General features: G+C 44.0%; 1 protein-coding gene across 2 annotated transcripts in view; it reads left to right on the top strand.

The window, feature by feature from the left end:
* The window catches only part of ice2 (interactor of little elongator complex ELL subunit 2), a 95,054-nt gene that overhangs the window by 20,211 nt on the left and 58,001 nt on the right, over positions 1-16,842 (top strand). For both annotated transcript variants that reach the window (XM_060853906.1, XM_060853905.1), the window contains exons 6-8: positions 903-1,019; positions 3,687-3,846; positions 8,956-9,140. In XM_060853906.1, coding sequence (XP_060709889.1) covers positions 903-1,019; positions 3,687-3,846; positions 8,956-9,140 — 462 coding nt within the window. The remainder of the gene's footprint in view (positions 1-902; positions 1,020-3,686; positions 3,847-8,955; positions 9,141-16,842) is intronic.

Genomic DNA, 16,842 nt, shown 5'->3' with positions numbered 1-16,842 from the left:
CTGTCACCAGTGGATTTATTTGCAGGATAATGCTCCCAATTTCTACAAGTGGTGTGCGGGCCTAGCAGCAGCAATGCGACAAGTGAAAACCTTGTGGCAGTGTACTTTCAGAAAGAATTGTTTTACATATTGTTCAATGTGTCTGAAATCCTGAATAGGCTTGACCAGGTGAGAATGAAAGTGATGGTTCTTCTTGTGGATCAGTCAAGGTGTAAGGGGCGCTGTTTGTAAACTTCAGGGTTGTCCCTTCAGGACTGAATTGCGGCGAGTTCGTTGCTCTCCGAAGATTGTTGGACTTTGGAACTTAGAGCCATTGAGTAGTTTTAAGACAGAGGTGGACAGATTTTCATTTTTTTGTTAGAGAGGGGATTGAGGGTTAGTGAGTGAAATTCAAAGCACGAATAGATCACCCATTATGGGGTGGCACAGTGGCTCAGCGGTTAGTACTGCTGCCTCACAGCACTAGGGACCCGGGTTCGATTCCAGCCTCGGGCAACTGTCTGTGTGGAGTTTGCACATTCTCTGCGTGTCTGCGTGGGTTTCCTCTGGGTGCTCCGGTTTCCTCCCACAATCCAAAGATTGTGAATTGGCCGTGCTAAATTGCTATAGTATTAGGTGCATTAATCAAAGGGAAATGGGTCTGGGTGGGTTACTCTTCGGAGGATTGGTGTGGACTTGTTGGGCTGAATGGCCTGTTTCCCAACTAGGGAATCTAATTATCTGATTGAATGGCAGGACAGGCTCAAGGGGCCAAATGGTCTACTCTGCTTCTGTTTGTCTACTTTGCGTGGAAATTAGTATGAAGGTCTTGTGGGGTTTTTTTTCAGTAAATGTTTTTGTTACCCTTTATTAATGAAAGGTGATTGCTGACCGTGCATCTGTCTTGTGTTCTCTCTCTCCAGGGAAAGGCTTCATTTCTGCGAGTACCGACTCACGTTACCTTAAACCAGTTGTCAACAGATTATAAAACGATCACTGCGTTTAGTCCTCCCTCAAAGCGGGTAGCTGCTTGTCAAGCTGTAAGTTCCTTCGACGTGGTGAATGTGCTTTTAATAATAATAATACTTAGCAGCTAGCGAGCAAATTCTCAGAATCGGCTAAGTATTTTTTCAATGTCCTTTAAAGACTTATTGATCTCTAGGGTATTGCACAGGGACTTGAGAAGAGATTTCACCTTCTGTTGAAACTGGGTTTGTTGACTCAAGGTGAACTTGAATGGGACACAGTGGCACAGTAGTAACGCCATTGGAGCTGTTTTGTATTCGCCTGGGCTTGTGTACTGGGACGTGGGTTTTAATCACATCATGGCAGCCTGTGAAATTTCAGGTCACTTAATAAAGTCTCTAATATTTGGCTAGTTTTCAGTTATTTTGATCGTGAAACTATCTTTGATTTGTCATAGAAACCCATGCCATGTACACATTTTCTTTAGGGAAAGAAACCCGTCATTTTTATTCCGTCTGGTTGACACTTATATCAGAGTAAGTGATAGATCAGAGTAAGTGGAGGCTGGTTTAATTACGACATTTTAAAGGCACCTGGGTGGGTATAGGAATAGGAAGGGTTTAGAAGGATATGGGCCAAATGCTGGCAAATGGGACTAGATGTATGTAGGATCAGTACTGGAACTGCAGCTTTTTCATAATATATGTTAATGATATAGAAGATGGTATTAGCAATAACATTAGCAAATTTGCTGATGATACTAAGCTGGGTGGCAGGGTGAAATGTGATGAGGATTTTAGGAGATCTGGACAGGTTAGGTGAGTGGTCAGATGCATGGCAGATGCAGTTTAATGTGGATAAATGTATGGTTATTCACTTTGGCAAGAACAGGAAGGCAGATGACTACCTAAATGGAATCAATTTACGTAAAGGGGCAGTACAGAGAGATCTGGGTGTTCTTGTACATCAGTCAATGAAGGCAAGCGTGCAGGTACAGCTGGTAGCGAAGAAGGCTAATAGCATGCTGGCCTTCATAACAAGAGGGATTGAGTATAGAAGCAAAGAGGTTCTTCTGCAGTTGTACAGGGCCCTGGTGAGACCACACCTGGAGTACTATATGCAGTTCTGGTCTCCAAATTTGAGGAAAGACTTTCTGGCTATTGAGGGAGTGCAGCGTACGTTCACAAGGTCAATTCCTGGAATGGCGGGACTACCTTACACTGAAAGACTGGAACGACTGGACTTGTATACCCTTGAGTTTAGAAGACTGAGAGGGGATCTGATTGAGACATATAAGATTATGAAAGGATTGGACACTCTGGAGGCAGAAAACATGTTTCCACTGACGGGTGAGTGCCGAACCAGAGGACACAGCTTAAAAATACATGGTAGACCATTTAGGACAGAAATGAGGAGAAACTTCTTCACCCAGAGAGTGGTGGCTGTGTGGAATGCTCTGCCCCAGAGGGCAGTGGAGGCCCAGTCTCTGGATTCATTTAAGAAAGAGTTGGATAGAGCTCTCAAGGACTGTAGAATCAAGGGTTATGGAGATAAGGCAGGAACAGGATACTGATTAAGGATGATCAGCCATGATCATATTGAATGGTGTTGCAGGCTCAAAGGGCAGAATGGCCCACTCCTGCATCTATTGTCTATTGATATCTGGTCAGCATGGATGAATTGGACCAAAGGGTCTGTTTCCGTGTTGTACGTCTCTCCATGATTCTCTGTGACTCCAAACCCACAGCAATGCGGTAGTCTCTAAACTGCCCCCTGAAATGACCCAGCAAGCCAATCCATTCAAGGGCAGTTAGGGATGGGCAACAATGATTGTTCTCGCCAGTGACGCCCCCAGCCCATGAAATAAGAATCATTCATTTTAAAGTAATCCATTCTGCATGTTTGAATGTTGAATTTCTTGGGGCTAAGTAGGAGAACTGGCTTCAGATTGGGGTTGATTGAAGCACAGGAGTTTTTTGTTGGGTAGTTTAGGCTGGAGTCTCCAAGTACTGAGTGTTGCAGGGGTTAGAGTGAAATTCTCTGCCAAGTAGGAAACTAGAATGGGAAGTGTGTGCACGAAAATATGCTACATGGTAACAAGGGTTCGTGGATGGGGTTTGGACAGATTCTCAGCCCTGATTTGATTGTATAGAAAATCACGTTGTTACTTGTTACAAACAATTATTAGCTAAAATATAATAAGAGCTCACTGTTCATTTTTAACGTGGTATGAAAATTGCATCAAGTTTGTCTGCATTGCTTATTATAATTGTAGAATCCCTACAGTGTGGAAACAGGCCATTCGGCCTGACAAGTCCACACTGACCCTCCGAAGAGTATCCCACCCAGACCCATTCCCCTACCCTAATACGTTATTATTGATGCTTTAAAATCCGTGACAATTATTCCTGTTCCTCCACAATCTCTCAATTTCTGCTCACCTGGTGGATCCGTGATTTCCACCACCTTCCATTAGTGGCTCCCCTTCAGTAACTGGGGCTGAGAGTTCTGGAGTTCCCTCCATAACTGCCTCTCCATGTCCTTCCTCTTTCAAGGTACTCCTTAGATTCCACCTCTCTGTCCAAGTTCTTCCTGTTTCCTGTCGTAGCGTTTTTTTATGTGGCAGTACCAAATATTGTTCAGTATTGCTGTTGTGAAGTGCCTTTATTAACTGTAAAGGTGCTATATGAATTCAAGTTATTCCAACGTGTGAAATATTTGTTTGTTATGGCGTGTTGCAGGAAATTAGCAATGATGAGAATGCAGAGAGGTTGAGCGTGAAATATGGAGCGAAGGTGTCTCTCACCAGCCAGGCGTTGTTCACGTTGTTGAATAATTGTGCACCAAACTATACAGAACCCTGGGAAATTCCAGTGCATGTGAAAACTGTCTCTGGCAAAGGTATGCCTCTTATAATGTTTCCCAATTGCATTCCAATTATGGAATTGTTACTTTGTTCTTCGTCCTTTTTTAACAGGTCGGGTTGGTTAACATACCGGATCATTAGTTACTGGTGAGGTGAACTGTCTGTGTGGAGTTTGCACACTCTCCCTGTGTCTGTGTGATTTTCCCCCGGATTCTCCCGTTTCCTTCCACCATCCACAGGTTAGGCGGATTGACCATGTTAAATTGCCCGTAGTATCCAGGGACTTGCATGGGAAATGCAGGGTTATAGGGATAGGATTGGGGTGTAGGTCTGAGTGGGATGTACTTCAGAGGGTCGGTGTGGACTCGATGGGCTGAATGACCTGCTTCCACACTAGAGGGATTTTATAATTCTACCTTGTGGTTTTCAGGGGCTCCTTTTATATCCTCAACTAACCGCTTTACTTGTCAACGTGGTCAAATAGTAACCATACCTTCAGTATTTGTGCTTACATACAAAGTACGTAGACTCGGACTGAAGCAGAATTAGAAGAATTCAGCAACATCCTCAACAACCATTAAACTGAAAGCCACAATACACCAAGGAGAATATTAACTTCCAAGGGACTGATTTTTGTTTTAAAAATGATCACAGGACAACACACATGCACTAGCAACAAAAGGTTTTTACAAAATAACTGACAACATCCATACAAAAAGCTGCACCTGCAACTACATGATCTGCAGGCTGGGTGGTTGAAGCTAACACCTTTTTGTGATGCAGCGGTAGTGTCCCTCCCCCTGAACCAGGAGACCTGGGTTCAAGTTTCTACACATTCAAGAGATGCATGATAGCTCTTCTAAACAAATTGATGAAAATACTTCTGCACTACATATACACGAAGCTAGAGGAATTTAACTAGGCTATTACTGACCTCTTTTACTCCATGTCCGATTTCAATCTCAGATTTAACTTTAACAAATGATGCTTTTATTACAATAATAACCAATTCTAGCAGCTCCTGAATGTACATAACCTTCAAGCTTGAGATTTCAAAGTCATTTGCCAAGAATTCATTCCCTGTGGGATTTTGGTTTCTTGTCTCCTACTGAGTGCAATATTCCTTTGACTGGTTTAAAACTGCTGTGTCCACTTGATAGCTTCCATCTCACCTTCCCAACCAGCTGAGCAGCCTCCCTTGTCCTTTCTCTCCCGCCACACTTTTCACACTCCCTCCCTCCCATGTTTTCCAGCTTCCCTCAGTCACCTTTCGACCTCCCGTTCCTGAGTTGCTAAAGCCTTTTCACTACCTACAAGACTCAGTCACGAGTGTGAAGTAGTACTCTTCACTTGCCCTGGACGGGTGTAGCTCCAGGCAAGAGGCATGTCACCATTCAGGACAAAGCAACCCGCTTGATTGGCACCACATCCACCACCGTCAACGTTCCCACCCAATTCACGGTGTACACAGGATGAAATACATTGCACCAACTTGCTAAGACTCCACCAACAGTACTTTTCAAATCCATAATCTCTACTATCGTAAGTGTTGTAGAATAGAGGGACATTGGAGTGCAGGTACATAATTCTTTGAAGTTTGCATCACATATAGACAGGCCGTATAAAAAGGTGTTTGGCGCACTTATCTTCATTGCTCAGTCATTTGAGTTTAGGCATTGGGAAGTCATGTTGAGGTTGCACAAGATATTGATGAGGTCTCTTCTGGAATACTGTGTCCAGGTCTGGTCCTATCCCTGTTTTCGGAAGGATAATATTAAGCTGGAGAGGGTTCAGAAGAGCTTTATCAGGATGTCGCCAAGTATGGAAGGTTTGAGCGTAGGAGGTTGAGAGGCGACCTTAAAAGAGAAGATTATAAAATAATGAGGAGTATAGATAGAGTTAGTGGTATTGTCTTTTCTCTGGGATGGGGAGTTTCAAGACAAGGGGGCACATTTTTAAGGTGAGAGGAGAGAGAGAGATTTAAAAAAGACACAAGGGGAAAATTTTTCACACGGTTTGCATGTGGAATGAACTTCCTGAGGAAGTGGTGGAGATGGGCACAATTACAATGTTTAAAAGACATTTGGATGATTATGTGAATCGGAAAGGTTTGGAGGGGTATGGGCCAGGAACAGGCAGGACAGGCTGGTTTAGTTTGGGATTAAGTTCGGTATCGACTGGTTGGACAGGAGGATCTGTTTCCATACTGTATGACTCTGACAAGAACTGCAAATGCATGGAAGTACCAGCACATGCAAGTTCTCCTACAAGCCATGCAACATCCTGAATCAGAACTGTATTTTCTTTCTTTCGCTCTCATTGGGTAAACATCCTGTCATTCCCTTCTGGACAACACCCTGTGTGTGTATCCACCCACCCCAACCAAAAATTGGACCACCTTCTTTCAAGAATACACCTCACCATCAATTTCTCAAGGGCAATTGGGGATTGGCAATTAATGCTGGCACAGCCAGCGACACCCGTATTCCATGATCATATAAGGAAATTTGAAGAACTTGCATGTATTGCAAGTTTAAATTAAAAAGGAAAATTGGTTGTTTTGGTGTAGTTAAGCAATAATTCATTGCAAGTTGCATCACAGGGTGGTAAAGACCATTGAGTTTAGGAATTGGAACATGATATTGTGGTTGTATAGGATGTTGGTGAGGCCACTTTTGGAGTACGGTTCTGGTCACCTGCTATAGGAAAGATGTTATTAAATTGGAGAGGGTACAGAAAAGAATGACTAGTCAGTCACCAGGCCTCTAGGGTTAGAGTTATAAGGAGAAGCTGGATAAGCCGGGAGCTTTATCCCTGCGGTGTAGGAGGTTGAGAAAAGCTCATAAAATCATGAGGGCCATAGATAAGGTGAATAGCAGAGGTCTTTTCCAAGGAAGAGTTCACACCTCGGATGAGAGGATAAAGATTTAGAAGGTACCTGAGGGGCAACCTTTTCAAACACCCTGCAGTTTGCGTATGGAATGAACTGCCAGAGGAGTTGGTAGATGCATTATAGTTACAATATTAAAAAGACATATGGACAGGTACACGAAAGGTTTAGAGGGACCTTGTCCAAATGCAGGCAAATAGTACAAGTTTAGTATGGGAAACTTGGTCAGCAAGGACAAGTTGGACCAAAGGGTCTATTTCCATGCAGCTTTCACACTCCATTCCTGTTGCAATGAAGACCAACATTCCACTTGCTTTCCTTACTGCTTATTATAACCACGTGTTCACTTTGGCTTTCATGAATAAGGACTCCCAGATCACACTCTGCTACAACATTCTGCAGTTATTCTCCATTTAAATAATGTTTATTTTGGTCATATTTTCTACCTTTAAGGTTCATTAGCACTATTTTATTAATTTGATAATCTCTGGTGCAGAAATGCTGTGTCAGCAATGGGCCTGAACACAGCAAGATGTACAGTGGGAAATGTTCACAGGTTGGGAATATTGTGTTTTGGCCAATGGGTGGTGCTGGACGGGTTCCCTTTGCATTGCTGAAACTTTAAGTTCTTGAAATAATAGGCATAAAGTGTAATAACAGCTTAGCCAGCCCTATCGGCTGTCCATTACACCCTCCTTTTGCACTCTTAGCTTTTTTTAAAGCCTATCCCATTTCAGAACAGGCCGTGTTTTGATGTGCTATTCTGTCATGTTGTTGATTTTTTGGTAATGACGGATTTGATGTTGGCTGAAGATGTTTATTTCAGATCTGAGTTTGAACCCTTGATGCACGACGCAAATTATTAGAAACAGAATTGGGTGTGTTGTCATGTGTACGGAGGAGCCTCGATCATCCAGAGGAGACAGGCAGGGGGAGTATTCCGTTTGGTTAAACAAATTCCGGATAATCGAATGCTGGATAGCATAGTTTAGCCGAGCGTCGGGACCTTGCAATCTTGCCGGATAATCTGATATCCAGTGAATTGAATACCAGATAATCGAGGTTCCTCTGAATTCAAGTACAGGAGTACAGTGACAAGTTTACAATGGCACCCCACATGCTGCCATTTTAGGTTCATAGTCCCTGGGTACAAATTTTAGATACAAAATAAAGAAACAAAGAAGAAAAGGTTACATTTCTTTACAGTTATTCATAGCAAAAGTTAGAAAAATAACAAATGAAGTTACCGTATATACTTGTGTAACAGTCAAAATTTTTTGACTACTATTTAGGGTTAAGTTTAGGCAGCTCAATGCTTTGTGCTGCTGCCTCACAGTGCCAGGGACCCAGGTTTGATTCCAGCCTTGGGCGACTGTCTGTGTGGAGTTTGCACATTCTCCCTGTGTCTGCATGGGTTTCTTCCCACAGTCCAAAGATGTGCAGGTCAAGTAAATTGGCCATGCTAAATTGCCCATAGTGTTAGGTGCATTAGTCAGGGGTAAATATAGAATAGGAGAATGGGTCTGGGTGGGTTAGTCCTCAGAGAGTTAGTGTGGACTTGTTGGGCTGATGGGCCTGTTTCCATACTGTAGGGAATCTAATCTAATCTTAAATTTATGGGGTCGACTATGACATGGGTACTATTTGTGAGGGGCTGAAATTCCTGCCTGTCAAAATGCATACCGCATCATTAGCAGAAGCCCAACAGATCTCCATAAACGAGTAAAGACAAGAAAACGAATTATGGTAATTCTGAAAACCTGAGGTGGCACACAACACCCAGCGGACTGGAAGACCTGGAGCGGAGCAGAACAACCGGTAGACTACAAAGGTGGATTGAGGCGTAACAGCCAGCAAACTCACTCATAAACATTGATCTGTCATCTGCGAAGAACGAGGGTCAACTTTTACACGAGATATATGGGAAATTCCTACTTATTTTGGCCAAAAATAGGGGGTCAGTCTTTACATGAGATTGAGTGACTAGTACTCGAGTATATACAGTAAAGGGTCTGCCGTAGATCAATGTAGGGGGCTTCCATACGTGGTCTGACCGGCATCACAAGCCCCTGATCGCCCACACTGGTCCCCAGTCCAAAAGCTGTCCCTGTTCTGCCCCAGCCCTCAGCCACTCCATTCTGGGCACCCAGACTGTCTTGCTTTGCTCCAGCCTCCAGCCCTGTGTATTGTCTTTTCTTTTGGTGTTTAATGACTGTAAGCAGACAGATGCAAACACTCGTTTTTCTTTTCAAAGGAGGTGCGTTGGTGAAAGCTGTCTTCATTGACTCACCACTTGTAAAGAAAACCCTCACGGTGAGAGAGAAGAACCAACTGTTTTATGAAGCCCCTCTGGATCTGTTGATGACTAAAAGATATTATGTAGCTGTGTCAAGCATGACATTGGACAAACCTGAAAGACATGACATCTTTGAGGAAAAAGTAAGATTTTGTAATCGAACCCTCCATTTCAAACTCTTGTCACGTGGAAATAGAAATAGTTAGACGTGGTCTGTCTATGTTATAAACTCTCTACCTCTAAACACATGGTGGATGCACTATGCCATTGTACTTCAGCAAATTACAGGACAATCATGCAATTGGTTCTTCAGCACAGGAAGGGACCATTCCACCCATAGCACCCAAGTTAACTCCTGTACTCCCTCTACATTGGGGAGACTGGACTCCTACTTGCAGAGTGCTTCAGAGAACCTCTCTGGGGCACCGCACCAATCAACCCCACCGCCCCGTGGTCAAACATTTCAACTCCCAATCTGCCGAGGACATGCAGGTCCTGGGCCTCCGCCACCGCTGCTCCCTCACCACCCAATGCCTGGAGGAAGAACGCCTCATCTTCCGCCTCGGCACCCTTCAACTCCAGGGCATTAATATGGACTTCACCAGTTTCCTCATTTACCCTCCCCACTACCTTACCCCAGTTCCAACCTACCAGCTTAGCAACGTCTTCATGACCTGTCCCACCTGTCAATCTTCCTTCCAACCTATCTGCTCCACCTGCCTCTGACCTATTCCTTTCACCCCCACCTCTGTGCACCTATTGCACTCTCAGCTACCTAACCCCCTACCCCACCCCTTCCCATTTATCTCTGCACCCCCCGAGGCTCCCAGCCTCATTCCTGATGAAAGGCTTTAGCCCAAAATGTCGATTTTCCTGCTTCTCAGATGCGGCCTGACCTGCTGTGCTTTTCCAGCATGACTCTAATCTTAACTTTTCTAGTCCCTTGCTCTATCTGTCAGCCCTGGCTCCCTTTAAGTATTGATTCAGTTCCATAAAACATTTACTAGTGAACATCCATTGTTCCAAAAGGTGCAATTGAGACACTAATAACTACAGAACACGTGTTGAAATGTCTTGTAATTGTTTGCTGATAGTACCACCATTAATTGTGATTGGAAGTGCAAGTGAAGTGTATTAATAGTTGTTATTCAATAGGTTGCGAATCTTTGGAATTTGCCATCTCAGAGAGTTGTGAATGCTCCATCGTTGAATTCCTTTAAGAATAATGGTAGGGCCCGGGAGAGTGTTGCTCAGAGTGGTGCTGGAAAAGCACAGCAAATCAGGCAGCATCCGAGGAGCAGGAAAATCGACGTTTCGGGCAAAAGTCCTTCATCAGGAAAATGGCTGGGAGCCCCGAGGGTGGGGCTGGAGAGGGGAGTGTTGCTGAACAAAATGATATAGAGATGGAGGTTCATAGTTCCTTGAAAGTGGAGTTGCAGATGGAGGGGGGTGATAGTGGGGTGTGGTGAAGCAGGCATTTGGTGTGCTTGCCTTTATTGGTCAGTGCTTTTATTATAGGAGTTGGGATGTCATGATGCAGCTGTACAGGACATTGTTAGACCACTGCTTGGAATATTGCGTGCAATTCTGGTCTCCCTGCTATAGGAAAGATGTAATTAAACTTGAAAAGATGCGAGAAAGCTTGACAAGGATGTTGGAGGGTTTGAGCTATAGGGAGAGGCTGAATAGTCTGGGGCATTTTTTTCCCTGGAGCTTCGGAGACTGAGGGGTGACCTTATAGAATCATGAGAGGTGTGTATAGGGCAAATAGCCAAGGTAGGGGAGTCTAAAACTAAAGGGCATAGGGTGAAGGTGAGAGGGGAAAGATTTAAAAGGGAACTGACATTTTCACGCGGACCGTAGTGCATGTATGGAATGAGCTGCCAGAGGAAGTGGTGGAGGCTGGTACAATTACAGCATTTAAAAGGCATCTGGATGGGTATATGAAAAGAGAAGATTTGGAGGGATATGGACCAAATGCTGGCAAATGGGACTAGATTAATTTAGGATATCTGGTCAGCATGGACCGAAGGGTCTCTTTCCATGCTGTACCTTTGTCTGACTGTGGTGGATCGGATTTTGGTTATTCAGCAACATCCTCTGCAATATTGTTTTCTGCACCGTGGACGTCCAAGGCGAAGCGAATACCAGTCAATGTCCTGAACCTCCCAGCACGACAATGGAATGTTGCCTTACTCTAAACTGCTTCAGTGGAATGTTGTCTGTCAGGATCAAGGGAAGTGGAGAGCAGGTGGGAAAATCGGGTTGAAACCCAAGATCAGTCCTGACTATTGAATGGTGGAGCAGTCTCAATGGGCCAAATGGTCTACTCTTGTTTCTTATGTTCTTATCAGTTGTGTTTCAGGCATTTGCAAATCTCTTGGAAACAAGTGTGTAAGTCAGTCACAGCATTCAGGATGGTTGAGAATATTTCTGTCAACTATTATTTACCCTTAACTGTTTGCAATGTTTCCACAAACTGATTTTAAACATCTATTTTAAGTGCTGTTTTCAGATTTTTTTTTAATGAGAAGACCTCAAACATTCTCCCAAATCAAAACTTCTATTTGATCTACTGCCCAGCCATTTCCCTCAGCCCATAATATCCGGGATTCCCTCCTCTGGGATGTGGGAATCTCACAATATGGGACCAAATATGTCAATCTTTTGGAATAAGGGTACGTGGTGGTTATGACTACTGCCCCTCAGCATTAGGGACTTGGGTTTGATGTCATCCTTGGAAGACTGTCTGTGGAGTTTGCACGTTCTCCCCGTGTCTGTGTGGGTTTCCTCTGGATGCTCTGGTTTCCCCTCTCAGTCCAGAGATGTGCAGGTTAGGGTGGATTGGCCATACTAAATTGCCCACAGTGTCCAGAAATGTGCAGGCTAAGTGGGTTAGCCATGGGAGGTGCAGGATTACAGGGATAGGGCTGAGTCTGGGTGAGATACTCTTCAGAGAGTCGGTGCAGATTCAGTGGGCTGAATGGCTTGCTTCCATCTCGTAGGAATTCTACGACTGGATTGTTATGCAAACTTTGTATTTCGTTGCTGTCCTTGAAGACGGAAGTCTGCTATCTTTACCTGTCTGTGCCTCCGAAACTACGGCAATATCCTTTTGGAATAGCCAAACAGATCACTCCATTGTGTATTCAAGAAGGCAGCTCACCGCTATCTTTTTCCAGGACATCAGGAATGAGAAGTAAATACTGGTTGCCATATTCCATGAATACAAATCTAACCATCATAGCATAACCAGCTTTCTGGCTGTTTTGGAGCAATTATCTAAAAAAATACAAAGGATGAATTTCAATTAGAACAGTTTTATTCACAATTTATTTTTGATTGTTACCTAATTTTCATTTAGAAAAATAGGTCATTACCATCGGTGTTTAAGCCCTACCCTGTCGCAATAGCAAGTCCATAGATTGGGTTGTTCGCTTTGATCCATCAAAACCCAAGTCCATCCTATGCTCCTCCTCTCCAGCCTGGGAGAAGTTCACTCGTGCCCTTTAGAGAGGGAAATCCTTATCTGTTCGGGCCCACGTGTGACAAGAACTTGCAACAATGGGCTTGACTTTTAACTGCCCTCTGAAATGGCACTGCAAGCCACTCAGTTGTATTCAAGAAGTTGACTCTCAATTTATGCTGTTGAGGGAATATTTGGGATGGCCAGCAAATGTATGGGGAAAGGAGCAAATTACTGCAGATGCTGGAATCTAAACAGAATACACAAGATTACAGTGGGTAATGGCTGCTGGCATGACTTCCTTCTTCAGTAAGCATGGTTTCATACCCACAATGGTTGACAAGAACCTGAACCCAATCCAACCTTTCACCCATGTGTCCACCCTTGATCCTTCCCATCGTTCAGTGTGATCAGGTCCCCCTTGTTCTCACATTTCATCCCACCTGCCTTCGCATTCAAAGGATCATCTTCTGCCATTTCAGACAACTCTTCAAATCGGGCACTTGACAGCCTTCTGAGCTCAGTAATGAGTTCAGTAGCTTCAAATTGTGAACCCATTCCTTCCCTTTCTTTTTGCTTTGCTTGTTACGTTCTGTGTCACCTTCTCTCCCCTCTCCCCACCCCAGCTGGACTGTCGTCTTTCCAGGAGAAAGTGAGGACTGCAGATGCTGAGGGTCAGAGTCAGGAGTGTGGTGCTGGAAACTATGAATACACTTCACTTGCACTTCTAACCACAATTAATGGTGGTACTATCAGCAAACAACTACAATAAATTACAGAACAATGGATGCTTACGAATAAACTTTTAGGGGAACTAAATCAATACTTAAAAGGAGCCAGGGCTGACAGAAAGAGCAAGGGAGTAGAACAGTCAAGATTAGAGTCATGCTGGAAAAGCACAGCAGGTCAGGCATCCGAGGAGCCAGAGAACCAATGTTTGGGACATAAGCCCTTCATCAGGGTTCCTGATGAAAGCCTCCTGCCCGAAATGTTGATTCTCCTGCTGCTCGGATGCTGCCTGACCTGCTCGACTCTGCGTTCTTTCCTGAACACAGGTAGACACACCATTGTTCTGCCATTCTCGCATTCGGATCACTTATTCTGCACAATCAGCGTTCCTTTCTCTCCCAGTCTCCACACTCCCCCTACCCCCCCCCCCCCCCCACATTTGCATAAATGTTACCCCCTCCGCACTTCACTTCAGCTCTGATAAAGTGTCATCTAGACTCGAAACAGTAGCTTGCTGTCTCTCCATAGATGCTGCCTGACCCACTGTGATCTCCAGCATCGGTTGTGGAAGTGTGAGTAGTGTCCGGCAGTTTGGAAGGGGTGCACTAGATAGATAGTTAGTTGGTTTGAGTAAGTTGTCTTATGAGGGAAGGTGGGACAGATTGAACATGGTTTAGAAGAGCAAAGGATGACTCGGTTGAAGTTTATAAAATCCTGAGTGGTGGACGTGGTAAGGGGTTCCCTCTTGATATTTAGGGTTTGACTTCGAAGTAAGGGATAGTGTTTAACATTAGGTGTAGCCCAGTTTATTCTGAGGGTTTTGTGACTTTAGAACTGTCTTCCTCTGATGGCAGTGGAGGAGGGGTCGTTAAGTATTTTTAAGACAAAGGTCGGTAGACTCTTGTTAGGGAAGGAAATCAAAGGTTATCGAAGAAAATCAAATCAAAACACAATCACGGCTGCTGTGGTCTTATTGCAACAGACTCGAGCAGCAGAATGATTTACTTTGGCTCCTATTTTGTGTGCCTCAGTGTAAACTCCAGGGTATGATGGCCACAGAAGGTACAATCCTAACTCACCAAACAGCTGGGGGGGTGGTGGTTTAAGGAGCTGGTCATGTTTGATGTAGAGGGATCCTATACAGCCTTTGACAACAGGCTCAAGATTAGAGTGGTGCTGGAAAAGCATAGCAGGTCAGGCAGTATCTGTGGAGAAAGAAAATTGACATTTCAGGCAAAGGCCCTTCATCAGGCATGACAAAACCTGTTGCAGGAAAAGTGGCTCAGGCAACACATGTAAACATGTGCTTTGCTTGTCTCGTATATCACTGGATGTGAGAAAGCTTCTTTGTCTAATGTGAAAGGTCTATAAGCAGCATCCCATAGGTGAATTAATTACAAAAAAAGCCTCTAGGTTCGGACTTTCTGTATACTGACTAAGCTTCTGCACCTCAACATAATCAAATCTTCTCATAATCTTAAATGGCCTCTATTATGGACCAGAGCAGACCAGACCCGCTCAAAATATATTAAGAAGGTAGCTTCGATCCTAACCTGTTCTATTTCAAAGGCAAGTGTACTGTAATGTGTTCCAGATGCAATTCGATTGGTCAAATTACTTGGCATTAAGCAAAACACAATTTATTCAAACACAACAGTTAAAATGCAACAAAAGAAAGAAGAACTTAAGATAACAACTCTATTGGAAAACTTAACCAAATAATGACTGAGTAACTATTACTAGTTAACTGTTCCAATGTAGTAACAGCCCATAAACACACCTCTCGTCAGAAAGGCAAATTCAGAGAACAGATTTTCTCTCTCATGTGCCTGCAATAGGAAGAGAAACCGCAGCTTCCAGCTGTAACTGAGGTGGGAGGGAAAGTAACTTCTACTTCATCAAGATTCCAGCAGCTTCTGCTGAATCTAAAAGCTAAAAGAAAAAGTTTGAAATCCTGGTATGTGACACCCATCCAGGTTGCTTCTATTGTTTTAACTTATATAAAAAAAACCCAAAGCCTCACAAGCTGCTTATGTTAGCACAGACTGCTTGTTGTCTCTCGTTCAATTTCTCTCTCAAAAATACACCTCTTAAAGTCACAGCATCACCACTTCTCCATGAGATCACCTTGTATCAGATGTGGGTTGACCTCAGCTGGAGTACTGTGTGCCTCGCTTTAGGAAGGCTGTGTACTCATTGGAGAGTGTGCAGAAGGGCTTTCCAAGAATGGCTCCAGGGATAAGGACAGATTTTGCCAAGAAAGGACTGCTCCTTGGGTGGAGGTGACAAGGAGGTGGAATAAAAATTTGCAGAATCATAACAGCGTCTGAATAAGTTAGATAAGGAGAAACAATAAAAGGGTCAAAGAGGATGCAGATTTGTAATTTGCAAAAGAAGCAAACGTGACCTGTGAAAATACTTTTTCACAACGGCAAGTGGTGCAGGTCTGGTGTATACTGCCTGGAAGTGTGGAGAAAGTGGTTTAACTGAGACATTCAACAAGCCGTTAGATTGCATCTCATTAAATAGCATGCACAGGTTACAGTGAAAAGGCTGGCTCAGGGCACTACGCTATAATGCTCATATGGAGAACCAGGGAAAACACAATGGACCAAATGTCTGCCTCCTGTGCTCTAACAATTCTGGCATTCCAGCCTTTTCTAGCTATAGGAACTTTATAGATGTTTATAAAGTCATGATGGATATATAGGTAAAGTGAATAGCTGATATCTCTTACCCAGGAAGGGGAATTTCAAAACCGGGGGACATGTTTTTAAGGTGGGAGAAGAAAGATTTAAAAAAAACATGGGGAGTTTTTTTTTACACAGAGGGCAGTTTGTGGAATGAACTTACAGAGGAAGTGGTGGATGTGGGTACAGTTATAACTTTTAAAAGACAGTGGGATAAGTACATTAGTAAGAGGATGTCACGGTGTCTCAGTGGCTAGCACTGCTGCCTCACAGCACCAGGGTCCCAGGTTCAAATCCCGCCTCAGGCAACTGTCTGTGTGGAGTTTGCACATTCTCCCCGTGTCTGCGTGGTTTTCCTCCGGGTGCTCCGGTTTCCTCCCACAGTCACCAAGATGTGCAGGTCAGGGTGAATTGACAATGCTAAATTGCCCGTAGTGTTAGGTCCGTCAGTCAGAGGGAAATGGGTCTGGGTGGGTTACTCTTCGGAGGGTCGGTGTGGACTGGTTGGGCCGAAGGGCCTGTTTCCACACTGTAGGGAATCTAATCTAATCTAATCTTGGAGGGATGTGGGGCTAGTTTAGTTTGGGCTTATGTTTGACTGAAGGGTCTGTTTCCACACTGCCTGACTCCATGAACTCTACTTGGTCTTACAATTGTGTCCTCCACATGCAACCTGATGAAGGAGCAGCGCTCTGAAAGCTAATGTGCTTCCAATTAAACCTGTTGGCCTATAACCTGGTGTTGTGTGACTTTTAACTCCGTGAACTCTAGCATGTTCGGTCAGCAAGTAGTTAAACTGCTTCAGTGGTATTGATTAAAGGATTATGTATTGGACATGACACTGGGGGGAGCTCCCCTCCTCCAAGTGACACAGTGATGTGCACCAGTAGAATTGAAATAACTGAGCGATATCTTTGCAAGTAAAAGCATTGTCTGAGGCACTTATTGTGAGGCCAGTGT

Source organism: Hemiscyllium ocellatum, chromosome 42, assembly GCF_020745735.1.
Source record: "Hemiscyllium ocellatum isolate sHemOce1 chromosome 42, sHemOce1.pat.X.cur, whole genome shotgun sequence".
Lineage (NCBI taxonomy): Eukaryota > Metazoa > Chordata > Chondrichthyes > Orectolobiformes > Hemiscylliidae > Hemiscyllium > Hemiscyllium ocellatum.
This window is presented reverse-complemented; position numbering and strand designations above follow the sequence as displayed.